The 13,489-nt window shown below is 49.4% G+C and overlaps 7 protein-coding genes across 7 annotated transcripts; 4 read left to right on the top strand and 3 right to left on the bottom strand.

Moving 5' to 3' along the window:
• Positions 1 to 8: 8 nt before the first annotated feature.
• On the bottom strand, positions 9 to 1,180 carry N7508_003364 (uncharacterized protein; the record flags this gene model as incomplete). Its single annotated transcript, XM_058461430.1, has 2 exons — positions 9 to 1,035; positions 1,095 to 1,180. 2 exons carry the CDS (start codon positions 1,178 to 1,180, stop codon positions 9 to 11), a joined length of 1,113 nt encoding a protein of 370 aa, XP_058322007.1.
• A 286-nt stretch (positions 1,181 to 1,466) lies between these two features.
• On the top strand, positions 1,467 to 3,416 carry N7508_003363 (uncharacterized protein; the record flags this gene model as incomplete). Its single annotated transcript, XM_058461429.1, has 7 exons — positions 1,467 to 1,541; positions 1,609 to 1,803; positions 1,857 to 2,182; positions 2,241 to 2,281; positions 2,335 to 2,409; positions 2,462 to 3,072; positions 3,129 to 3,416. The coding sequence occupies 7 exons, from the start codon at positions 1,467 to 1,469 to the stop codon at positions 3,414 to 3,416; spliced, it is 1,611 nt and encodes a 536-aa protein (XP_058322006.1).
• A 754-nt stretch (positions 3,417 to 4,170) lies between these two features.
• Positions 4,171 to 5,805, top strand: N7508_003362 (uncharacterized protein; the record flags this gene model as incomplete). Its single annotated transcript, XM_058461428.1, has 1 exon — positions 4,171 to 5,805. The coding sequence occupies one exon, from the start codon at positions 4,171 to 4,173 to the stop codon at positions 5,803 to 5,805; it is 1,635 nt and encodes a 544-aa protein (XP_058322005.1).
• A 178-nt stretch (positions 5,806 to 5,983) lies between these two features.
• Positions 5,984 to 7,200, bottom strand: N7508_003361 (WD-repeat containing protein SWD2; the record flags this gene model as incomplete). Its single annotated transcript, XM_058461427.1, has 3 exons — positions 5,984 to 6,750; positions 6,806 to 7,034; positions 7,093 to 7,200. 3 exons carry the CDS (start codon positions 7,198 to 7,200, stop codon positions 5,984 to 5,986), a joined length of 1,104 nt encoding a protein of 367 aa, XP_058322004.1.
• Positions 7,201 to 7,666: 466 nt separating this feature from the next.
• N7508_003360 (putative mitochondrial oxaloacetate transporter (Oac)) lies at positions 7,667 to 8,895 on the top strand (the record flags this gene model as incomplete). Its single annotated transcript, XM_058461426.1, has 6 exons — positions 7,667 to 7,683; positions 7,749 to 7,823; positions 7,885 to 8,014; positions 8,078 to 8,549; positions 8,603 to 8,748; positions 8,803 to 8,895. 6 exons carry the CDS (start codon positions 7,667 to 7,669, stop codon positions 8,893 to 8,895), a joined length of 933 nt encoding a protein of 310 aa, XP_058322003.1.
• A 1,353-nt stretch (positions 8,896 to 10,248) lies between these two features.
• N7508_003359 (ribonucleotide-diphosphate reductase subunit RNR2) lies at positions 10,249 to 11,677 on the top strand (the record flags this gene model as incomplete). Its single annotated transcript, XM_058461425.1, has 4 exons — positions 10,249 to 10,278; positions 10,357 to 10,596; positions 10,688 to 11,021; positions 11,073 to 11,677. 4 exons carry the CDS (start codon positions 10,249 to 10,251, stop codon positions 11,675 to 11,677), a joined length of 1,209 nt encoding a protein of 402 aa, XP_058322002.1.
• Positions 11,678 to 12,146: 469 nt separating this feature from the next.
• On the bottom strand, positions 12,147 to 12,848 carry N7508_003358 (SRP9/SRP21 family protein; the record flags this gene model as incomplete). Its single annotated transcript, XM_058461424.1, has 2 exons — positions 12,147 to 12,557; positions 12,777 to 12,848. The coding sequence occupies 2 exons, from the start codon at positions 12,846 to 12,848 to the stop codon at positions 12,147 to 12,149; spliced, it is 483 nt and encodes a 160-aa protein (XP_058322001.1).
• Positions 12,849 to 13,489: the final 641 nt, after the last annotated feature.

Raw genomic sequence — 13,489 nt, 5'->3', positions numbered from 1 at the left:
AATCTTCTTCAGCGGAGTACTTCTGGGCGAGATCGCATGCACCCGTAGCAAAATTGAGAACTTTGGCAATCCTCTGCCTGACCGGCAACAGTGACGCCGACATTTCCCTTGACATTTCCCAAGAGACCACCACAAAGACTACACGAAGGCGCATTTTTAGTATCGGACGGGTCGAGTTTGTTTGCTGTTCTAGCCACGTTCGCCATGACACCTGGGTACTTCGCTCCCTGGTTCTCAACGTACCGCATCATCAGCTCGTCAATGGAGAGGTTCTTGGTTAGAACATTATCAGAGGCCGGTTTGTCAGGAATGATGATTTCAAAAAGCTCTGGGGTGAAATGCGCATACTCCAGCAACTCGGCCTTGTACAAATCTCGCAGTGGGTATTGGAACTTCAATCCCCAGGGAGACATGCCGTCTGATACCTGCCAAGTGAGAGAAGCCCCGCGTCCCTTGGCAACACCCGCAAGTGCTTTTGCAGCAAGACGGCTGTCTGAATCACCCCAAAGTACCGATTTGCACCCAGACTTCTTCGCAAATTCAACGACAAGTCTAGTCAGCAAAATGGTGTCCACGTCTGTCTGGGAAGTGGCTGTGGAGATTGATGCGCGGAACGCAGCCAGCCGCTCTTCATTCGACTTTGAGGCATCGTCAACGAACTGGGCTCCTGCATATTCCCGCATGATCTCCTCCATTTCTGGCACATGCTCGAAGACACTGTGAAATGGTATCCGGTTGACAGTGCGCATCGGGTTGTTCTTCTGAAGTACTTCATAGTTTTTATCACAGGAAGCGCTGACAGTCATGGTGGAAGGTTCGACGACAAGGATATGGAGGTCGTAGCCCATGGGGAGTTCATTATCCAGACGGCGCTGGTAATCGACATTCAGCATTTCCAGCAAGACCGATGAGGAAACGCCGAAAGACAAGGGAAGGAGCAACTGATGGCGAGCACCGTTGTTTTCTTTGCGGAATTTGTAGACGGTGTTGATGTGCATATGGACTTTGTGCATAATGAAGCGCTTAAAGCAATGGCTGTCAAAGATTCGTTAGTATGGCTTGGAGGGGCTTGTAGATTGTAGATTGTCGCATACCGGCAAAGCTGCTTCTGGCGGACAGAAAGCTCGGATTCTGCATCCTTGCATTCCGTGCATGGCTGGTTTAGCTCCTTGGCTGGCATGATGAACTGTGTTATGAAGAGTCTGGACTGGGCATCAAAAAAGTTGACGGGAAAAGGTGGCGGTGCGGGCGGCTTAGATAATGACCACGCGCGGCTTCCCGGGGCCGTTTGGGGCGATTGAGCCTCGACGATCCCGTCTCCTTAACCTCCCGTTTGCCTGTGCTGAATATACATCTACAATCAGCTTGGATCTCTGTCTTCGTTCTCATCTCTATCACTTGGTGCTCTTTGCCCTTGAAACTATCCCGAATCGTGGAGCCTAGTCTAGCTTCAACCCGCGTTCTCGATGAAGGGCTGGCTCCAGACCTTGGGCTTGACGGCCCTATTAGCAGGCCAAGCGCTTGCTAATGAAGTTCAACTGGTAACTACATAGTTGATGGAGCTTCAGTCAATTGGCACATTACAGGTTCTAATGGTGTCCTGAACAGAAATCCGACGATGCCAACCGACAACGATGCTCAGGGATGTACAGTCGCAAAGCATGGGGAGGAAGTGTCGACCCTTTCATCCTGGTGAAGTTTACCAAGTCCGAATCTGCAGAGAGTGATCCTCTGGCCAGCTTGGTGATCTTTGAATGGAACGATGAGAACTTGATTGGGACGTACCGGTCCGATGACGCTGAGGTGCGTACCACAAATACATCTAAAGGATCAGCGCGTCTAATGATATTGTCTAGGTCAAGGAAACAATCTGCGATGCTTCGAATGTCGAAGCGAAAATTTGTACCGAAGACCAGCTCGGCTCCTTTGTCCTCACCAGCAATGCTACGGACGTCTCGCAAAACCCCATCATGTCAAAAGCCATCCACCTGAACAACCCTGACGCCGTGAAGTATCCCGTTCGAAAGACTGGATTCTACTGCGTTAGCACGTACGCCTACTCTGGAGAGGACTACGGTGCGGTGGTCACCTTTCGAAACTCATATGGCGAGCTTCCCGCTGCTCAGATCGCAAAGCTTCCTTTTTACGGAGCTTTGACAATTGTGTACGCTGTTATTGGAATGTATGTGATACCTGATACCATCATTTGGTATTCAAGCAGCTGCTTACATAAATTATAGTTTCTGGGCGTTCCTCTATGTCCAAAACCGTTACGATATCCGTATGTTTATTTCGCTACTGTTCAAAAGGAAATCCTGTACTAATACTTAGCAGTGCCTGTCCAAAACTATATCACCGCGATTATCGTGTTCTTGATCGTTGAGCAGCTGATGACTTGGGGATTCTACGGTAAGAAAACAACAATCATATTCATACCTTACCACGTCTAATGCTTTCTTAGAATTCCAAAACCGACATGGCTTAAATGCCGGTGCAAAGGCTTTCATGATCATAGTTGCGATTCTTAACGCAGGCAGAAACGCCTTCTCCTTCTTCCTCTTGCTCATCGTCTGCATGGGTTATGGTGTTGTCAAACATTCGTTGGGCCGGACGATGATCTATGTCCGTATTCTAGCCATTGCCCACTTCGTCTTCGCGGTTGTCTACTCGGTTGCCAGTCTCACAGTTACTCCCGATAGCGCTGGTCCCTATGTGCTCCTGATTGTCCTCCCACTCGCCGGAACCTTGACAGCTTTCTACGTGTGGACTTTGAACTCTCTCAACGCTACAATGAAGGATCTTATCGACAGAAAGCAGAAGACTAAGGCTATGATGTACAAGAAGCTTTGGTGGTGTATCCTGGGCAGCATCATCGTGATTTTCGGTTTCTTCTTTATCAATTCGTTCGCAATGGCTGGAAGCAGCGATGCTAGCTTTGTGCCTGAGCACTGGAAGGCCAGATGGTTCGTCCTGGACGGCTGGCTTAACCTGGTCTATCTCTTCGACATCGGCTTCGTCGCTTATCTGTGGCGCCCAACTGCCAACAACCGTCGCTTTGCCATGTCTGATGAGGTATGGAATTCCCCTTTAAAATTCAATTTGAAATGTAATACTGACAATTGACATAGCTTGCGCAAGACGACGATGGATTCGAGATCCGATCATTCGGCAGTGGCTTGGATGAAGAGGATGCCTATGACGCTCCTCCAGACTACCCCGGCAGCTCAGCTGCTGAGGGCCGCCGTGACTTGTCACCCGTGCCTCCCAAGCCCTTTTCGTCGGCGCCTCGTCAACGCGAGTCTCTCGACGAAGAGACGATATTCGCCGTAGGTGAAGAGGATGGTGACAAGTGGTCCGACGACGAGTCCCCTCGCAACTCTAACGAGAGGGAAAGACTCACCGGCAAAAAGGACTAAACTAAATATCGGCTAATGTTTTCTATTTGGATATTGTTTCTGATAGGCGTGAGAACCAGATCACATCTGCCAAATTAGGTTGTTGTTTACTCTGCTTAGGCAATGTTTAACCCATGTCCGGGATGCAGATGCAAGCATATAATGGCGTTAGTCTCTTTTTCTAAGTTGTGTCGAATACTTGTTTCTCCTGGCTTGTCTTTCTATTATATTGTGGGTGGTTAGCAATCTGCCCAATGACGGTTCCCTGCAACCTCAAGATCTCCATGCAAAAGATGTCACTTTGAAATTAATGCGTAATATGACTTCTCTGTATCAATTGGCAGGATATCACAATCTGCAGCGAATACAAAGAAGCACGTAGAACTTTCCAGGGCTGACAGCACTGGATTGAGTCATCGAGAGCCTCATCTATATCTCAAGCGGCAGCTGCGGAGCCGCACTTCAATTTCGCTCTAGCTCTAACTCCTCGAGCTCTCCGAACTAAGAAACCGCACACGACTCGACGTGCCCCACACTCTCTCTGGAACCAATCATTTACCAAATCCTGTATGCACCTCAGCCTCGTCTGATAAGAAGATTCCCATCAGAACGATCCCATCAGAACAACCCCGCACCGCTGCAGAACGCAACCCATAGCTTCGCGAGACCTATACCAATAAACACTGTCGTACCTCCACAGTCCTTACAGAGCCGTCTATCAACCTCAGTCGAACTATATACCAAACTACCACATATATTACCTATACCAACAACAATGCCACCAGGACCACCAGTCGACACGAACCCCGAAGACCAAGAAACAAGTGCAACACTCTCCGCAGACCTAAAAGCAAGCTGTCTAAACCTCCGCTCGGAGATAGACACCTACCAGTCCCTCCTCGCATCAACACTGCGCAATCCACAGCTCGTGGAAGCGCGCCAATTCAGATCAAATGTCAATTCCGAATTGAAGATGTTGGAGAAATTGGAGAGACAGATGGAAAGCGCTACACAACGTGATGATGCGCAAAAAGGAGAAGGTGTGAAAAGATTCGATCTCGATCTCGAAGTAGAGAAAAGACTACTACATGCGCTACGCTCCTCCAATCTGCCTTTCTATCAATCCGTTTGGGATATTGCCAAGGGGACTTGTTCCGGTTTGACTGCGCTTGGTAAACGGTTTTATTGGGATGATGAGTTACAGTCGCAGCCTAAAGCTGCGAAGAAGAAGGGCGCGAAGAAGAGTGATGGTGTTGCCGGACAGGGCGAGAAACAGCCTAACAAGGATAAACGCAATAGTGTTTTTGTGGATATTGTTTCCGATGACGGGGCGGAATGGGTGAAGGTATCTACGGTCACGCAGGATCGACTTTTGTTCGAGATGGCGAAGAATTGTTGGCAGTGGGAGCCTGATTCGGATGATGAAGAGGGGGAAGATATTAAGGTTGAGGATCGGGTGCTTCATATGAATCGGAGAACGCGCAATATGTATGGAGATGATGGGGATGATAAGCTGGAGCTTATTCGGTTAGCGGTCGATCTACGGAAAGCGGCTGATGCTACGTTGGTTGGGTATAAACATCCTCGGATCAGGGTTGTTTTGCCTAGGATTGAACAAGGGAACGTTCCTGAGATTGATGATATCATTGAAGAGATGCGGAGTTGGGGTATGGATGTCGATTGCAAGAAAAGTCTGCAGTTGACAACTCACTCTGGGCTGGAGCATCTTCTTCCGCATCCGTTCAAGAAGTTTACCTCTACCCTGAATGTTGATTGCACTCTCCTCCTTGCTATGGTGTCTGATCTCTCGCACTTCAAGGATATTCCACCAGAGCCGCATTTCCACCGAGCCATCCTTCGACAAATTGAGGTCGAAAAGCAAAAGCCACTTCTTTTAACCGAGCTCTGGCCTGCTATGGGTGATCGCAAGCTTGTTTGCACGAAAGAGGCTGCTGGGCGGATGCGAGAAATCGTTGAAACCATCGGCACTGAAACAGAGAAAACACGCACTCAGATCATGATGGGAGATTCTTCATATGGGCAACTTGATCACACTGCTATGCTTCAAAAGTTCCAGGAATTGTCTGATTATGAGGTTCCCACGGAATGGAAATTTCCTATCATTGTTGTTGATGCCCAATCAACCTTCGAATCGAACAGCACACGTGGCAGACTCCCTTCGGTGGAACAGGAACTTGCAAAAGAGCTGTCAGACATCAATTACAGCGTCTTCATGTATGGCTGGTTCAACGATTTGACGACCATTTCCAGCAACCGGACCATCAACAAACAAATCGAATCCACGGTCGAAAAGCACAGGAATGGGGATTCTTCTTTGAAAGGTCCCAAGATATGGATCTGTGACACAGCACGGAGTTTGGTGGGCAAAGACAAAGATCGAAAAGCATAGACATACAAGTCCGGGTCCGGGACAATAGAAGTCATGATAGAAATACCATAGATCGAGAAGATCGCCAATCCGATGATGTTGTTCTATAGTATTTCCGTGGTGCGCATTTCAATGGTTGATGTTAGGGGTAATAATTGGGATTTGGGCCTTGTTTGACCTTCGTGAACAAAGTTGTGCTTTACTTCTCTGCTTCGGTTGGAGCCCAGAAAACGACTTCCTTATCGGCAGAAGCAAGCATATTGTATCGCGGGTTGAATTCAACCAGACTAGCTCGGTTTCGGTAGTGCAGCTTAGTAGTCGGTTCCAATGTTCCATTTGGCTCGGCAGGCTGCTGCATGTCCCACACGAGCAGATCGCCTTGTTCGCCATTGCAACCAACGACATATCGCCCGTCGGGAGTAAAGCATGCATCTCCCTGACCAAGAGGTTTTCCAGTGGAGGAAACTGGTGCAGCACGACCAGAAGACCCAGCCTTGCCTATCAGAAAGCTCTTGATCTCACCAGTAAAGGCATCGAGGATATAGTGGCCATGGAAGTCTGTCCCAAGCATCAGGAATTTTCCATCATTCGAAAACTCAAGTCGAGTCCAGCCTCGTCCTCGGGTCGTAGGTGTGAACTTTTCTTCAAAGGGCCCAAGATCGAAGGTGGCAAAGGGGGCTTTGTCAAAGTTGCGGAAATCGTAAAGAACCACCGAAGAGGTAGACTGAGAGGCAATTGCGATCACGGAGGCGGAAGGATCAAAGGCGGACAAGTATGGAGTCGCGAGCTTCAGTTTGCCTTGAGGGTTTCGAGAGTTCAGGTCCCAGATCAACACAGTATCATCTTTGGAGCAGGATATGAAAGCGTCACTGCCAGGACAAAGACTAAGGGAGGTGACTTTGTCGGTATGCCCAGCAAAATAGCGAATATATCCCTCATTATGTGTATCAAGCAATCGAAGAGAGTCTGTGAAGGGTCAGCTGAGCTATATGAGGTAAAGTACGACCATCAAGTTACATACCATCAACTTTGGTACTCGCATGGAGGATCTGGCGAGAGTGGTGGGTAAATCGCGCGAGATGAACACCGTACTTCTTGCTGGCCACTGTCTTGCTATGCTTGCCTTCCTTAACATCAAAGAGATGTATGGCCTCATCATCGCCCGCGCTGACTAGGTGATCGCCCTGATCGTCAAAATCCAGAGATGTAACGAACTTGGTTCCGAGTTCTTTCTTGGTAGTGTTGAATCCCTACACGAGGGCGCTGTCAGAATTATCACTACCCATCCAAGCGTCCAGCTAGACGTACCTTCATAGGGCGGAAGGACCGAATGATATCCGAGACTTTCTGGCACTGGAGGGGAGCTTGGGCAGAGGTCAGGCCCTGCTGGGGGGTTGACGCTTGAGCTTCAGTCATGATGAAATATGGGAGGAAAGTGTAGAGAGGAGAAGAGTTGGAGGAGGAAAATTTGTAAACAAAAACAAATTTGGGCTCAATGCATCATCACCGATAGCTCCTTCCCCAAGTGAGCTCTAAACGCGCCTGCTTTTTTGCGCCGATTCTCACCGCCCTGCTTATGTAAAAGTCCGGGGCTGTCCCGAGGTCGGCCCTGCCAGGCACCATTGACCAATCATGGTGTGGCAAACTTCAATTCGCCGCATGTAAGCTTTTATGCACTTGACTTCTCCAACATCTGACGAGGATCCCATTGATATCCATAGACGGAGCGGGTTTGGTCTTACAGGGCAGAATATCTGGACATTTACCGCCTTAAGATCTTCTCCTCACTGCGTTCGTGTCATCTGCGGGTCCGATATCCCTCCGATAGCCGACACAAGCCTCAGCAACCCGATCCTCCTTCTCACACTCTCAACCAAGCGCTATGTCGACCACTACAGGGTATGGGATATTTATATGCTTTGGCACTATGTATGAGATATGCGCTAACAGATACATGTGAATAGAGCCTTCCTCGCAGGCGGTATCGCAGCATGCGGTGCAGTCACGGTTACTCACAGTTTCGAGACGGTGAAGATTCGGTGGGTTCCGAAATCTCCAATATGGATGCGCCATTTACTGACATTGTTAATTGGGTCCAAGGTTACAACTGCAGGGTGAATTGCAAACAAAAAACGAGGCTGTGAAGAAGTACAAGGGTGTGTTGCACGGCGTGAAGGTCATTCTGCAGAATGAAGGGCCTCGTGGCTTGTTCCGTGGTATTGGCTCGGCTGTATGTGGTCGTCCGAGTGATGTGCCCTTGCGAAAATACCCCGCTAATATCGAGACCATTTAGTATGTCTACCAGGTGCTGCTTAACGGCTGCCGTCTGGGCTTCTACGAGCCCATCCGTTCAAACCTCACATCCGCCATCTATAATGACCCCAAGGTCCAATCCCTCGGTGCCAATGTCTTCGCCGGAGCTGCTTCAGGTGTCATCGGTGCTGCAGCAGGATCGCCCTTCTTCCTTGTGAAGACGCGTCTCCAATCCTACTCGCCCTTCCTCCCTGTCGGTACCCAGCACAACTACAAAAACTCATTCGATGGTCTAAGCAAGATCTATAAAAGTGAAGGTATTAAGGGTATCTACCGTGGTGTTGGCGCAGCTATGATCCGTACTAGTTTCGGTAGTGCCGTCCAGCTCCCCACATACTTCTTTGCCAAGCGCCGCTTGACCCGCCATCTGGGTATGGAGGAAGGTCCTGCTCTGCATCTGGCCAGTTCTGCCGCTTCCGGTTTCGTTGTTTGCTGCTTCATGCACCCTCCCGGTACGTTCCCTTGATTGAACCGAGCTTAATCGGTACCGTGCTGACTCTTTTAGACACTATCATGGCTCGTATGTACAACCAGACTGGTAACCTGTATGGTGGTGTCTTCGACTGCCTGTTCAAGACGATCCGCACCGAGGGTGTCCTTGCTATCTACAAGGGCTTCTTTGCTCACCTGGCCCGCATCCTGCCCCACACTGTAAGTGCCGAGTCTAGACTCGCATCGTGATGCACATGCTAACCCCACTTCTAGATCTTGACCCTCAGTCTGGCAGAGCAGACCAACAAGCTAATGCGCCGTGTCGAGGACCGGATCCTCCCCGACTCTTACCGTGAGGGGATCTAAAGGTAAGAAACATAACGGGTCCCGATCCAATGCCATCTAAGGAGTACATTTTCTGGATTGATGTTGGCTGTTGCATGTTTTTGTTCCATAGACTTGGCGTCGGGTATCTTGACTCTGGCTTTAGAGGAGTCTGTACATATCATATCAAGGATTGTCAACATATGCAGATCAACACGTGATAGACAAGTATGTGGGGGTTGCCGGTGCACCGAACCTCAAACTCGGCTGGCAGGTGGACCTGGACGCGCCTGGCAACTTGCAAGGGATCCGCCACATTGCATGTATAAAGGGACCGAGAGTTTGTAGATCGGTATCTTCGTGTAGCACGCAATCGAAACACGGCCGAAAATATTGTTCGATGCCCAGCCCCGGGAATAGCTAGATATAAACTGAGACAGCTGGCTGCCTTGGACACGCGAGCTAGCTTGATCGGGGCTGTTTCCAAAGCGCATGATGATCCACTCTCCAGAAACTTCTGTTCTGTATGGGGTAAAAGTTCCTACATTCCTATTCTTTGACAGGGACTGCCACATATTAAGGGAGACATTCTATTCTCCTAGGCAGAGAAGTGATTTGTATAGAAAGATACATAGGTGGAAAGGTCTGCATATGGCTACCTAGGTAACTAGACGCGTGAGGAGCTTAGCTACAGCTGACACACCCTTACACAATCCCCCTGGAGACCTCGTAAAGACAAATTGATGAAAATCGACGAATGAGGTTCAATGCCTGGCTCTAGACCGCCAATTACATCCGTAAAGCCGCCTTGTTTTCTTCGTCGCGTCGCGGTTTTTTTTTTGTGGGTTTCGAGTTATCTGATCAAGAGTGGAGACTATTACGTCGAGCTGAAAGGTTGCCCAGGCGCCTGGAGGACGCGTCCGTTTCAGTTTGTCTATACTGTATGCTGGTATTATATTGGCGTTTTGAATACAGCGACATATTACGATATAGTATGCGTATGAGGGCTAGACAATCTCCAAGATTGACCTTCGAGAAGATATTGAGTTTAGATAAGATCGGACATGTAAGATGGAGCATGCAGGGGCTTGGAATGGAGTAGATCCTGTCGGATGTTGCTGGGATCCAAGTGGCATGAGAAGTTCGTCCCAAATGGGAAAGAAGGGCTGGGGCGACGCGCTTTTTCCAGTGACTAAGCGGGGCGCGAAATCACGTGCGACGTGACTTAGCACATCTCTAGCGCGATTTCTCTCCAGTACTTAATTGAGATTATTTTCCCTCGCTGAATCCCGATCTCCTTCTCATCCCACTTTGCAAGCCCTTGACCATTTTTACCTGTTGTCTTTGCCTTAGAGAACTGCTCTGTGATACTAGATTTCTCACATACTCGTCCCAATGGCCGCTCAAGTCACTCCCTCCAAGCAGGTTCGTGATGTCACGCTATCGCCTCTCGCGCCAGACGCGTCCAACACGACCTTCATGCTGATCTACTTGCTTCCTTAGGCTGCTTCCTCGCTCGAGAACCTCAAGATGAGCGACTCCCCCGTTAAGAAGCTTGACTTCCAGTCCGTCGGCAAGGAGAACGCGCCCGGCAAGCCCGTCGACGCGTCCTTCGAGAAGCCCACCGAGAAGGCCGTCGAGGTTCCCAAGGCTACCCCTACTATCAAGGAGCTCGAGGCCACTGAGCCCCTCCTCCAGGAGAACCCCCACCGATTCGTCATGTTCCCCATCAAGTACCACGAGGTAAGTCACGTCGCCGACGCGTCCAACGCGTAAAGTGGATAGTGGGATATCTGTCAAAGAACATCGACGCTAACCGTCTGTATCTATTTAGATCTGGCAAATGTACAAGAAGGCCGAGGCCTCATTCTGGACCGCTGAGGAGATTGACCTTTCCAAGGATCTCCATGACTGGCACAACCGCCTCAACGATGATGAGCGTTACTTCATCTCCCACGTGCTTGCCTTCTTCGCAGCTTCCGACGGTATCGTCAACGAGAACCTGGTCGAGCGTTTCAGCGGAGAGGTCCAAATCCCCGAAGCTCGTTGCTTCTACGGTTTCCAGATCATGATGGAGAACATTCACTCCGAGACCTACTCTTTACTCATTGATACCTACATCAAGGAGCCTAAGCAGCGCACCTACCTCTTCGACGCCATTGATACTAGTAAGCTTCGCTCACCTGCTCTACAGGGACTTTTAATTGACCATCATCTAGTTCCCTGCATTGCCAAGAAGGCTGAGTGGGCTATCCGCTGGATTAACGACAAGGAGTCTACCTTCGCTTCTCGTCTTGTTGCATTCGCTGCTGTCGAGGGTATCTTCTTCTCTGGATCTTTCGCCTCCATCTTCTGGCTCAAGAAGCGTGGCCTGATGCCCGGTCTCACTTTCTCCAACGAGCTCATCTCTCGTGATGAGGGTCTTCACACTGACTTTGCTTGTCTCCTCTTCTCTCACCTCAACCACCGCCCCGATCCCAAGGTTGTCGAGGACATTATTGTCGAGGCCGTCGGCATCGAGCAGGAGTTCCTCACTGATGCTCTTCCCTGTGGCCTGCTCGGCATGAACGCCAAGCTCATGTGCCAGTACATTGAGTTCGTCGCTGACCGTCTCCTGGTTGCCCTTGGAAACAAGAAGTACTACAACTCTGCCAATCCCTTCGACTTCATGGAGTCCATCTCTCTGGCTGGCAAGACCAACTTCTTTGAGAAGCGTGTCGGTGACTACCAGAAGGCTGGTGTCATGGCCAGCACCAAGAAGGAGACCAACGCCGAGGGTGAAAAGGTCGTCAGCGATGGCCTCAACTTCGATGAGGACTTCTAAGCGATGTCCTTTCACCTTCCCCCCTCTCCTCTTGTTTTATACCCTCTCCCCACATGATATCACGCTACTTTTTTCTTCTTTTTTTCATTGATTGACGGTTTGGCATGGGATGGCGTTTCACTTGTTACTTCTTTCTTGTCCATCCTGGACTCCCCGGTGTCTGTGGGTGGATGGCGGATTCTGTGTATTTAGATGTTCAAATCACTTGTTATAATGTGTATCTGAATCTTGTCTTCCATGGTAGATGTAGCTATATACTCACGTGGTATCCAATCGAATATTTATACCTGTCCACTATGTCCTCCATAATCAACTAATAAACCTTACACATAGAGTCCAGAAAACCAGAGAAGCAACCCATAATATCATTCAGGATATCAAACAAGCACCCTCATAAAAAACAAATGCAAGAAGACCAGCCTCACAAAAGACCCCGTCCGTAAAAACAGAACAAAACAATAATATTAATTTATCGCTTTCCCTTCCCACCCTTCTTCTTCCCCTTCCCACCAGCCTGACCCTGAGCAGGTCCCTTCCCAGACCCAGCCTCCTCAACAGCCGCAGGCGCAGGCGCATCCACCATCTCCACATCGCCCACAGGAGCAGCATTTCCTAATCCCAGCCCAGCAACATCAGCACCAGCAGCCAGCTTCCCCAGGCTCGTAATTAGTCGCGAAACCTCCTGCGCCTTGTTCGTGCGGTATTGGATGCAGATTCCTGTGCCAGGGTTGAAGGTTTTCAGGGTGAGGGTTGCGATGGGCGCGGCGAGGGTTTGTGTTGTGGCATTTTCTTTGCTGTTCTTTTTGGCTTGCGATTTTTGGATTCGCTTTGCGTTTCCTGGTCTTGTGGTTGGGAAGTTGTATTTTGTTGTTATGCGAGTCTAGTTTGCGTTGGGGTTAGCTTGGGTTCTATTGCATTTTTCTTCTTTCTTTTCCGTTTCTCTTTTGCTTCTGAAAGGAACGTATGGTTTGGTTTGAGTAGGTGTTGGGAAGGCGGGCTGCGGTTGCGGGTCGGTGTGCTTGCCTGCTCTCCCCGCGGGAGAATCGAATCGGTGGCGGGCTGGATCGGAGATTGGGCATTGGGTTTGGAATGAGCTTACTGTTTCTGGGTACGCTTGTAATAACTGCGCGGACTGTTCCAAGTAGGCCTGGGAGGTAGGAAGGTACGGCATTCTGCGGGTTGTGGCGAGCGTATGTCGCTCGTGGTTTTAAAGATGTGTGTGGTGCTATGCGGAGTCTTGCGCTCGTAAATGCGTCCTCTGTATTGCGGTCGAAGAGGCGAATTCAATCCGACGTTGTAGGTAGATCTCGTGAGTCAATGCTCTTGAGATATCCGAGTTGGTTGGTGGTAAAAGTGTGGAGGTGTTATCAGTGTGCTGGCGGCTTTTTCCAAGTCTTGGCATCGATAGTCGGTACATGAACGTCTCGAACTATGCTTTTGACGTTTACCTTGTGACATACTTCACATGTAAAATGCTCTGTTCCAGTTCTTGAAATGCCTGTGGAATTGACATATTTGTGGAAGAATCATCATAGCCTGAATTTGTTAAGTCACCTTTGATATCAATCGGACTAGTTGTCTCGACTGCTCTCTCCATTCAGATGGAAGCTTTAGCAAGTGTCTGGTGTGGGTATGCAGCTGAAGAACATCGATCACATTCCATAGTGAATAAGAGGTAAACTATGGAATGAGCTTTCGTGCTGTGTTACTTTTGGGGATGAGCTAGAGCAGGTGCAGCACGCGTCTGTGTCCACGTAGACGATATTGTATAAGGAGGTTCCCATTGAAGCATATAAACTTGCATTTTTTTGC

Source organism: Penicillium antarcticum (genome assembly GCF_028974205.1).
Source record: "Penicillium antarcticum strain IBT 31339 chromosome Unknown utg000003l_segment0_segment0, whole genome shotgun sequence".
In the NCBI taxonomy this organism is placed as follows: Eukaryota; Fungi; Ascomycota; class Eurotiomycetes; order Eurotiales; family Aspergillaceae; genus Penicillium; species Penicillium antarcticum.
Note: the sequence above shows the minus strand (reverse complement) of the source record. Positions and strands in the feature narration are given on the sequence as shown.